Raw genomic sequence first — 12,448 nt, forward strand, 5'->3', positions numbered from 1 at the left:
GTTACCCAGTGTAATGCGATGAACAAATATCACACAAACAACAACAACAACAACATAATTAAGAATATCGTTATTTTTCTGGAACCGTTGTCATTGCAGAAAAAGTAATTGCAGATTTGAAATCAGCGCAAAAAACTGAACCAGAAACATTTAAAATATCGAGAGAAACATTTTCATTGTTACCCAGTATAATGCGATGAACAAATATCACACAAACAACAACAACAACAACATAATTAAGAATATCGTTGTATTTCTGGAACCGTTGTCATTGCAGAAAAAGTAATTGCAGATTTGAAATCAGCGCAAAAAACTGAACCAGAAACATTTAAAATATCGAGAGAAACATTTTCATTGTTACCCAGTATAATGCGATGAACAAATATCACACAAACAACAACAACAACAACATAATTAAGAATATCGTTATTTTTCTGGAACCGTTGTCATTGCAGAAAAAGTAATTGCAGATTTGAAATCAGCGCAAAAAACTGAACCAGAAACATTTAAAATATCGAGAGAAACATTTTCATTGTTACCCAGTATAATGCGATGAACAAATATCACACAAACAACAACAACAACAACATAATTAAGAATATCGTTGTATTTCTGGAACCGTTGTCATTGCAGAAAAAGTAATTGCAGATTTGAAATCAGCGCAAAAAACTGAACCAGAAACATTTAAAATATCGAGAGAAACATTTTCATTGTTACCCAGTATAATGCGATGAACAAATATCACACAAACAACAACAACAACAACATAATTAAGAATATCGTTATTTTTCTGGAACCGTTGTCATTGCAGAAAAAGTAATTGCAGATTTGAAATCAGCGCAAAAAACTGAACCAGAAACATTTAAAATATCGAGAGAAGCATTTTCATTGTTACCCAGTGTAATGCGATGAACAAATATCACACAAACAACAACAACAACATAATTAAGAATATCGTTATATTTCTGGAACCGTTGTCATTTCAGAAAAAGTAATTGCAGATTTGAAATCAGCGCAAAAAACTGAACCAGAAACATTTAAAATATCGAGAGAAACATTTTCATTGTTACCCAGTATAATGCGATGAACAAATATCACACAAACAACAACAACATAATTAAGAATATCGTTATATTTCTGGAACCGTTGTCATTTCAGAAAAAGTAATTGCAGATTTGAAATCAGCGCAAAAAACTGAACCAGAAACAATTAAAATATCGAAAGAAGCATTTTCATTGTTACCCAGTGTAATGCGATGAACAAATATCACACAAACAACAACATAATTAAGAATATCGTTATATTTCTGGAACCGTTGTCATTTCAGAAAAAGTAATTGCAGATTTGAAATCAGCGCAAAAAACTGAACCAGAAACATTTAAAATATCGAGAGAAGAATTTTCATTGTTACCCAGTATAATGCGATGAACAAATATCACACAAACAACAACTATGATTATGAAAGTGACGTCCTGAACGTTACCAACATCAAAAACGGAAATATACCACATGACATTTATTCATTTCGGCGAAAGAAATATATTCCAGAAACTTTTTGAACCGAGTAGTATTACAATCTCAAATTTGACACAAATTACAAACTAAGATTATGTTATAGACATTACCTGCCATAAGTTCATATAACAATTTTGCGGGCACGTAGGCAATGAGGCCTACCAACGTGAGTTCCAGACCCACGGCGATGGACTTGTCTTTAGGCTGCACGCTTCTGTAAATAGAAAGGAAACCTTTGATGAAGAGATGACTTCAAATTGATCAGCATGCAAATTATCCGTCTCACATCGCTAACTGCAGTACCTGAAGATTAAGATGACATTTCCCACGAGCCTAGTACCCACCATGGCGGCAGTGAAGACGGTAAAGCATTGATTGAGGATCCAGCTGATGTTGCAATCGGGATTGTTACAAGGGCCACTTTTTGCACTGTTCAAGGTCTTATTCCCCAGTTTTGTCTGGACGCAAGTGCAATTGCTGTAAAACTGCAAGTAAAACATACAATATTTAATTACTTTCATATAATTAGCTAGCTGTCACTGTCAAATATTGTTTTTTATCTCCAGAAGAACACGAAGAGATATGGAATACTTCCGCACCGCTCATGTCAAGTCGTGAATAAGCACTCACATATCGTCATTAACAGAATCCGGGTTTGTATGATTTAGAATCCATAAAAATACGCATTTATGTTCTTAAAAATGCATAATACGATATCAGAACGTAAAAATCTAAACTAATAATAAATCTGTAGCCGAAATTTTTCTGGTAATTTTCGATTTTCCAAAAATAATTGGTCCTACCATATATAATTAACCACCCCGAAACCGAAAATTGCATTTTTGAAATTTTTGTTTGTATGTCTGTCTGTATGTTTGTTACCTTTTTCACGCGATAATGGCTGAACCGATTTATATGAAAATTGGAATATATATTAAGTTCGTTGTAACTTAGCTTTTAGGCTATATGGCATTCAAAATACTTTATTTAAAAGGGGAGGTTATAAGGGGGCCTGAATTAAATAAATCGAAATATCTCGCTTATTATTGATTTTTGTGAAAAATGTTACATAACAAACGTTTCTTTAAAAATAATTTCCGATAAGTTTTATTCTTTACAAAATTTTCATAGGACAGATATTTAATGAGATAAATGAGTTTTAAAATTAAAATAACGCCATCTAAGACGGTGCAATGAATTAAGAACAAATGACTTCGTCTATAAGGGGCCTTGGACATCAACAATCGAAAGCTATTAAACATAGCCTACAGACAATGTTTCTGTGTTTGTATGAAGTAATATCGGAAGCTAAATTAACCGATTTGTATAATTAATTATTATTTCACCATCGGAAAGTGTAGTTTCTCTAGATGGACATAATGCTATAATGTTATTACAGTAACGTCTGAGTAAATCGAGGACAGGTAAGATTAAAATAGCTTCTTATGCACAGAAAATTTGATAGGCTATTTTGTACATTCGTTTTCTGTATTTCTTAAAATAATATTTATGTACACTCATTTTAATCTCAGAGAATTAACGAACAACGAGAGTGTATTGATTTAGTATGCAGTAATAGTACGTTAGCTTAGCAATCCATTATTTTATAATTCAAATTTTAACTATGCTCAATTGAATCGTGTTAAAATACATATAAGCAATAAATGCAATGCAAAAAATATTGGGTAATGAGCGAAGCAGATTATCTTGTGCTGTTGTAAAAGTTGTTCCCTGGATCAAACGTCCTATTTTAATTATGTAATTACTTTATATTTATTTCTAACAGGTGCAGCGGAGCGCACGGGTACGGCTAGTATTAAATGAATAATGAGTGATAGTATAGAGCAGAGAAGTAGGCCCACTACAAATTATTATTATTATTATTATTATTATTATTATTATTATTATTATTATTATTATTATTATTATTATTATTATTATTATTCACCTGGTGCTTTCATCTCATTTGCAATTTCTCATATATTTTTAAAAACCACATTAAATTCGTGATATTGTTTCAAAGATTTTACAGAACGTATCTTTCCTGTACTAAAACAACTGAATTATCCGCATCGAGCTCCATTATGAATAATGTGCACTACACAACAATAGATAGTGAAAGCGTGCAATCATAGCTATCAGACGGTCTCCTCGTGACGAACTTCAAGCAGTCATTCGATGTTGTCTCTCCGTGTCTGCTCGCGACCGTCGCGCCGCGTCTGATTCTGTGTGCACCCGGCCTAACTCTTGTTTAAATGGTTGTTCTAGTTCCTTCAGAATCCTTTCGTTTCTAACCATATCCCTTCTGAGATTTCTACATGATCCTTAAAATGTGTGGGAGGGCCAGAACTGGATTAACAACATTAGGAATTTAGGGGTATACAAAAAGTCACAGACGCCGAGGCATATTGATGCTTAGACTTATCCCTAAATCCCAGATTAGTTTCTAATGTATAGTAATGTACGCGTTGTTACCTTGAAGTCATCAACTTTCTTGACGTTTACACAGCCTGCATGACACGGCGAGTAGTACAAGATGCTGCCTTCCTCCGAGCACACCGGAGCGAACAGTGTGGAGTCAGTGCAGTCACATGCCCTGTTGCAAGTCTGCAGTAAGTTCAGGCTGCGGAACACAAGCATTCATGCAGTTTAGTTCACAACCTGAAAAGAGTTAATATCAAGCAGTGCTGCTCATCGGAGTGACTACTACCGCGGAGGAATCGGAAATTACGCTGAAAAGAGTTAATGTCAAGCAGTGGTGCTCATCGGAGTGACTACTACCGCGGAGGAATCGGAGATTACGCTGAAAAGAGTTAATATCAAGCAGTGGTGCTCATCGGAGTGACTACTACCGCGGAGGAATCGGAGATTACGCTGAAAAGAGTTAATATCAAGCAGTGGTGCTCATCGGAGTGACTACTACCGCGGAGGAATCGGAGATTACGCTGAAAACAGTTAATATCAAGCAGTGGTGCTCGTCGGAGTGACTACTACCGCGGAGGAATCGGAGATTACGCTGAAAAGAGTTAATATCAAGCAGTGGTGCTCATCGGAGTGACTACTACCGCGGAGGAATCGGAGATTACGCTGAAAACAGTTAATATCAAGCAGTGGTGCTCGTCGGAGTGACTACTACCGCGGAGGAATCGGAGATTACGCTGAAAAGAGTTAATATCAAGCAGCGGTGGTCATCGAAGTTACTACCGCGGAGGAATCGGAGATTACGAATAAAGCTCTCCACCGGTGATCTCCGGTACTATCGTAGGTGGAACAGGGGACATACGGAGGGATGCGGGGGTTCGGAGCGAAGCGACAGCTCAAGGACGACCGGCGCGTACGGTAGTTGTGTGTGGAATAAAATTGCACCAAATCGGATATCGTAGCATGGAAATTCTTTAATTTAGTTGAAGGTAAAAATAAAGTCGCACACTGTAAACTTTGTGGGCGAATTTACTCTAAGGGTGGTGGAACTCCGAATTTGTTAGACCATTTGAGGCGATCGCACAATCGTGAACTTGATTAAAACAATTACGCAAAACATTTGATACGATTTATTTTTAAATTGTTTTAGTGCTATTGTTCCCAAACGCTCACAGTCTTGAAATTTCTCTAACACGTATTATAAGATATTCTTATTGAATTTGGTATTCCCAAGAAACTAGTTCGATTAATTAAAATGTGTCTCAGTGAAACATACAGCAGAGTCCGTATAGGTCAGTTTCCAATTCACTGCGGGCTAAAGCAGGGAGATGCACTATCACCTTTACTTTTTAACTTTGCTTTAGAATATGCCATTAGGAAAGTTCAGGATAACAGGCAGGGTTTGGAATTGAACGGGTTACATCAGCTTCTTGTCTATGCAGATGACGTGAATATGTTAGGAGAAAATACACAAACGGTTAGGGAAAACACGGAAATTTTACTTGAAGCAAGTAAAGCGATCGGTTTGGAAATAAATCCCGAAAAGACAAAGTATATGATTATGTCTCGTGACCAGAATATTGTACGAAATGGAAATATAAAATTGGAGATTTATCCTTCGAAGAGGTGGAAAAATTCAAATATCTTGGAGCAACAGTAACAAATATAAATGACACTCGGGAGGAAATTGAAAGCAGAATAAATATGGGAAATGCCTGTTATTATTCGGTTGAGAAGCTCTTATCATCTAGTCTGCTGTCCAAAAATCTGAAAGTTAGAATTTATAAAACAGTTATATTACCGGTTCTTCTGTATGGTTGTGAAACTTGGACTCTCACTTTGAGAGAGGAACATAGGTTAAGGGTGTTTGAGAATAAGGTGTTTAGGAAAATATTTGAGGCTAAGCGGGATGAAGTTACAGGAGAATGGAGAAAGTTACACAACACAGAACTACACGCATTGTATTCTTCACCTAACATAATTTACAATTTCTCAAGGATCAATATTAGGTTCCCTACTTTTTCTATGTTTATAAATGATCTTGCCCCCCTAATAAAAGATGTAGGTCATCCCATATTATTTGCAGATGACACAAGTATAGTAATTACAACCAATAACTCCAACACATTCCAATCTTCAACAGAGGAAATTCTCTTCAAAATATATGACTGGTTCTCAGTCAATAAATTGGTATTAAATTGTAACAAAACTAACATAATTCAATTTAAATCCTGTCCAAATTCAACGTCGCAAATTTCTAGCGCAATAATTAACAATAGATCCCTATTAGAAACAACAACAACAACAACCAAATTTCTTGGCTTAAAAATTGATAATATGTTAAATTGGAAAAATCATATTAAAGAAATTACCCCCGAACTAAATTCAGCTTGTTTTGCTATTAGATCCATGCAAGAGAAGTAAATATCAATACCTTAAAAACAAAATACTTAGCATACTTCCACTCGGTAATGAGTTTTGAAATAATATTCTGGGGAAATTCCACAGATAGTAACAAAATATATTTCTGTTACAGAAAAGAGTAATTAGAATAATAGTAGGTGCCATATCTAGGGAATCGTGTAGGACTATTTAAAAAAAAAAACTACAAATAATGCCCATGGCTTATCAGTATATCTTTTCATTAATAATCTTCCTCGTATGTAATCGTGAAAACGTTATACTAATTCAACAGTTCATAGCATAAATACACGACAAAAAATGACTTTCATACTCCAGCGGCAAGTCTATCGTGCTATCAAAAAGGAGTGCGTTATATGGCAGTAAAAATTTTGAATAGCCTCCCTATCGATATAAAAAATGAAACTCAAAACATAAGATTATTTAGGGCCAAATTAAAGAAGTACCTAATTTCTCACGCCTTCTATTCTGTAGGTGAATTCATGACATTCAACAACGCTTCATGAAATTGATACTAAAACTTTGTGTTGTACTAGTAGACTCTATTGTAAACCTCGTCTGTATATATTGACTTTTTCCATATTCTAGCTGTAAGCAATGTATGAATACCATGGAATGTTAATAAATACAATACAATACAATGAACTTGAAGAATCTGTTTTGAAATCTTTCAAAATCCTTAGCAATATGAAGCTGTCTTTCATAAATCTTTCTTAGTATCGATCAATCTTTAACTAGTTTTATTATAAAGTATTAAATTGCAAGAAAAATTATTGTCGTTTATAAGTAGCTTAAGACTTTGCTCTCATTACGAGTTTTTTCCTTCAGAGCTATTTCCTTAACCGCAGTATTAACATGCTCATGACGATCCTGTTACTTTAACCGCTATGAAAACAAATGTAAGACCATAGAGTAATGATGAACCAACCTTCCTCTGTTTTCGCCTTCGATGTGCAGCGAGGGGCAGTCGGTGAAGATCCTGGAGAACATGAAGATGGCTGCAGAGATGGCTATAAAGGCGTGCCAGCTGGTCAGTCGACCTGCCCGCATCCTCATCTTGGAGATGACGAGTCCTGACACCAGGATGTGCATCCCCACAAGCGGCGGCTTCAGTAAACCTGTGAGCCACAAATGTTTTAATTATGCAGGCTTGTATGATCGTCATGGTGGAAAAGATGCAATAATCCCAACGGTCCATAACCTTTTGTCAAATTGTAATAATAACGTACAAAATCAGCTGATTAAAAACGCATTTACACTGTGACGAAAAATTAATCAGTTAATTTTGTACGTTATTACACAAATGAAGCGTTTTTCGAAGAAATGACAAAGGAATATTTTTTTCGGCTTACTATTCGCGTTGATATCTTACCACTCATGCGTCTCAATACCCAATAGTTTTACCATAAATGGGATTCAAACTTCAGAAACAAATTATTTTTTTTTTTCGGCTAAACTGTTATTCTAATACCAAAATTAAATTTTACTTTTTGGTTGCTTACAATCTAAAGATTCTGTTCTTAAAATTAATGCAGTTATACCCCCTACACCCTGTGACGATGACGTTCAAACTTAATTATTTTTCCAATAATGGCAATACGTTTTGGGTTGTTAATAATAGGATGCGCGTAGAGTATTACACAAATGGTAACCCACATTTTTCACGAATAGGTGTCCATTTAAACATTCGAAGTTAAAATGGTGTTATATAGAATGGCAGAGGAATTTTAAATATTCGGAATAAAACCTGTCTCTCATTTCTTTTGACTACCACGAATCTTTGAAAAATACAGTGTGGCCCAAAAGTCACTACCCATTATTGAACTTAGTAATATATTTTCAATCGCCCCGTAGATTTCAAATTGCCGCCTCTCACTTTCATGACAGTTAGTTACTAATGTAAACATTAGAGTGCAATGCTATATAATAAATCAATTAATTAGCTGTCAATAAAGTATCATTTTACCATGTGATCTGTCTTCTTCTTTTTTTGTTTTTTTTTTTTTTTTTTTTTTTTTTTTTTTTTTTTTTTAAGGGTACCTTGGGTCACTCCGTATATTTTTGTCATCCTTTCAAAAATTAAGAGATCATTCAAATATAATGTAAGCTTATAAAATGGCGATAAGTACTGTAGAATGGTAGAGGAATCGGAAGTACTGGGATAAAATTTCCTGCACAAGATCTAGACAGCATGGACCGTTTTTGTTTGTTGAGAATATTTTCAACTAATTTCATTAACTGAACTACGATGTGGACTTGCAGTATGAAAATTAAACTACTGTAATAATAAATTAATTCCTACAGCCAAGAAAGAAGTTTCAGAGCTTCGGGCTTCATACTTTGCTACCCTGACATCGAGTAAAAATAATGTAATATCATCCTGTTTGCAAAATACTTACCTATAATAAGCCTCGAAGTCCACGGGTCCTGGAACCCTCCAGAGCCTTCTCGGACCCGCGGGATGTAATATTTGGACTCCAGATACTTATCTTCGAGAGACAGATAGTTGACTATTGCTGTCTGCAGACAAACAGTCGCTAACGTGTTTAGAATAATTATCTTATTGGTGAGCAGTCTTCTCAGCGACCAGAAGAACCCTGCAAAATAGAGAATTGATTCTTTGAACCATTTCAGAAGAAGTTTGGGCGATACGACTCCACACACTGAACGTCTTGAGGTAGAAACAAAATAGCTGTTTATTGAAATCAAATCGTCTTTCCAATCAGTATGTAAACTGAGGTGGAACAATAATAATAATAATAATAATAATAATAATAATAATAATAATAATAATAATAATAATAATAATAATAATAATAATAAATTCATCTTTCAAAGCAGGATAGCTTTTATTATTATTATTATTATTATTATTATTATTATTATTATTATTATTATTATTATTAGCATTACTTCTAGTCTCTTGCCGCTCTTACTAAAAAGTAGAAATGAACAAAAGTAACAGGTGTGTACAATCGGATTTTATGTTTTCAAACACTGAATGCCCTCCTGTTAAGGGAAACTAGGACTGAATTTTTACCTTAAAAGAAACGAAATAACATTTTTTGGGTTTTTGTACTAAAATATTCTTTGGAGTCTCAGGAAGTTGATAGTAGCCAGTTTTTTTTTTTGCCTCTTCGTCTGTTTTTTTTTTTTTTTTTTAAAGCTCCTGTAGTGATTTTATACAGGTTTGCTGCATAAACCAGTATTGTATTTTTTTCACAAGTTATTCTTTTTCTCGAAACTACATTTTTGATATTAAAAATGCTCCATGCGGTGATAGGGGTGGTAGTGAGAAAGGTGGTGGACGCGGTGGTGGTGGCGGCGATATGGGCGGTGGTGATGGTGATGGTGATGGTGATAGTGGTGGTGGTGGTGGTGGTGGTGGTGGTGGTGGCGATGGCGGCGACAGTGGTGCGGCGGTATTAGTGGAGGCGGTGATGGCGGTGGTAGTGGGGTGGTGGTGGAAAAGGCGGTGTTGCGGTAGTGACGGTAATACTAGTAATGGCGGGGAAAGTGGTGGTGGTAGTGGTGGAAGGGCTCCAGAGTGGCGGAGACGGTGGGTTTTGTGGCTGCGGCTGAGCCGCGGACGAGGACGGCGGCGGTGGTTGTGGTGGTGGTTGTGGTGGTGGTGGTTGTGGTGGTGGTAGTTGTGGTGGTGGTGGTTGTGGTGGTGGTAGTGGTGGTGGTGGTGGTTGTGGTTGTGGTGGTGGTGGTTGTGGTGGTGGTGGTTGTGGTGGTGGTGCTGGTGGTTGTGATGGCGGTGGTGGGAGCGGTGGTGGAAGGGTTGCGGATTGGCGGGGACGGTGGTTTTGGTGGCTGCGGCTTAGGCGGGGGTGAGGACGGCGGCGGTGGTTGTGGTGGTCGTGGTGGTTGTGGTGGTGGTGGGGGCGGAGGTGGAAGGGCTGCGGAGTGGCGGGGACGGTGGTTTTGGTGGCTGCGGCTGAGGCGGGGGCGAGGACGGCGTTGTTTGCGGTGGTGGTGGCGGCGACAGGGAATGAGGCCGGGGCGGTAATGTTGGGGGCGGTGGTGGTGGCGTTGGGGGCAGTGGTGATGGCGGTGATGGCGGTTGCGGTACGATTGTTGTGGCGGTGATGGTGAAGGCGATAATAATATAGGATATAATGTAATATAATCCCTGCATTATATTTCATATTGCACTCATAATTCCCTGAAGCACTCTGCAGCAAATAAAACATTGTACCTTGTTACCATATTCAAGACAAAAATACTTTTCTTCCCACCGTATATGAAATTCCTTATTCTGGAGATACATGATTTAGAAATCGACATTGCAATCCGTCATGTACACCAGAGCGACAAGACAAAACTGCATTAGCCCATATGAAAATAAATACTTTTATACATAAAATTAAAAACTAAACACGAATCTAACTTCTTTCTAAGAACGAGTAATAGGCCTACTCCAGCCAATAGGCAATATCGACCAGTTGGTAGCTACCAGTATAGCAACGCCGTGCGATAGTCTTGGAAGACACACAAGTCGTATCAATATATTCTGTCTCATTATGTTTCAGAGGTAACGCAAACACAACCTTCACTGCTGTCTGCAATTGATAATACCGACGCTAAGTTATGTGTTACGAAAACATTATTTTCGTACTACAGGCGCAAGAAATTTGTGTCAATATAAAGCTACTAGAGATGAACAAAACTAACTGCCCCTCTCGCTCGCTGTGTTCGTTGCATTTGCCTTTTAAATCTCGACTCGTCATTCTCGCTGCGCTTCGAGTCTCGCTCGTCATTCTCGAAATAGCATTTGGTCGGCGTGAAAAGATTTCGTAAATTTGAATAACATACATCCTGAAATAAATAACATTATAAACGTTTAAATGGGACAAAAAGACAAAACAGAACAGTATCTTAGTTATCAAAATGTTCTGGTTCTATTATTTATGATATTACCTATGGTTATATAAATAGAAAAAAAAAACAATTCTCAAATAAATTTGTATTTCTAAGAAACATAAAACATGACATTAATATCTTTTTACTTGAGATTGCACACTTGATCTCAAACATAATGAAGCCTTTTCATAAGGGCCTAGTAAATTAAATAAAGACTGGGGAACGGATTATTATACACTGAAAGGTAGAGATGATGTTTCAAATAGGCTACTTGATTGTTTATAAATACATAACAGTTGCCAAAGTAGATAGAAGTTCAGACAGGTATCAACAACTGTGGCGATTCAAGGCTGCTTGACTTCGGGATGTCGGGACTCATCAACCAGTCTTTACATCAAGGACGCGATGTAATACAACAATGTCGTGCGGGTTTTCGGCTTTGCGGGCGCTGTTAGTCTCGTTTTCTCGATCGTTGTTCATCTCTAAAAGCTACCCTCAAGAATTAATCCCAGTCTATTTTTGACTATTACAGACAGTGGCGCCTCGTGATAAAATATTATGTGTGTTCACGATTTTGTGTTCCAAAACCGAAGAGAATTTGAAATCGTACGTTTTTAGCCTAATATGAAATGTAATGATTCCAATGTTTCACTGTAGAAAAAACCGTATATAAATTCAAAACAACATATGATTATAATAATAATAATAATAATAATAATAATAATAATAATAATAATAATAATAATGAAACCTAACCTTTTTATTTCCAATTTTTCCTGGAAAGCCAGTTTACCCAGTTCTTTACTCTTCAAAATTACTTGAACAGAGTTCATTGTTTACGTTTGTTAAAAATTAATACATAAAACAATTTACAAAAGCGTGTGTTCAGTAATATATAGTATTTTGATTCACAACACACTGATGCACTATAGCCTATACCAGTACTGTAATCCCATTCGCATAGATTGATTACTATAAATACATGCCAGTAAATATTATTCTTAAGTAATATACACCACCATACAGATACTTAAATTCATACCACCATCACATTCAGCCAGCACGTCTTTGAAAGCCAAACTATGCTATATGCCGACACTGAAGTATAGTAATTCACAAACTACACTCTCGTAGCAGCACTGTACACACATCCACATAAAGTAAACGTTCCGACAGTGAGATGCTGACACCTGCAGGCTAAAATACAGACTTATTAAATTTT

The 12,448-nt window shown here is 36.5% G+C and overlaps 1 protein-coding gene across 2 annotated transcripts in view; it reads right to left on the reverse strand.

Annotated features, from left to right (window-relative positions):
- LOC138694956 (solute carrier organic anion transporter family member 74D-like) overlaps window positions 1-12,448 on the reverse strand; it is a 45,127-nt gene that overhangs the window by 7,741 nt on the left and 24,938 nt on the right. For both annotated transcript variants that reach the window (XM_069819180.1, XM_069819179.1), the window contains 5 exons: window positions 8,757-8,954; window positions 7,286-7,475; window positions 3,991-4,138; window positions 1,819-2,000; window positions 1,626-1,729 (listed from right to left, as the gene is read on the reverse strand). In XM_069819180.1, the coding sequence (XP_069675281.1) occupies window positions 1,626-1,729; window positions 1,819-2,000; window positions 3,991-4,138; window positions 7,286-7,475; window positions 8,757-8,954 (822 nt within the window). The remainder of the gene's footprint in view (window positions 1-1,625; window positions 1,730-1,818; window positions 2,001-3,990; window positions 4,139-7,285; window positions 7,476-8,756; window positions 8,955-12,448) is intronic.

Source organism: Periplaneta americana, chromosome 2 (genome assembly GCF_040183065.1).
Source record: "Periplaneta americana isolate PAMFEO1 chromosome 2, P.americana_PAMFEO1_priV1, whole genome shotgun sequence".
NCBI lineage: Eukaryota > Metazoa > Arthropoda > Insecta > Blattodea > Blattidae > Periplaneta > Periplaneta americana.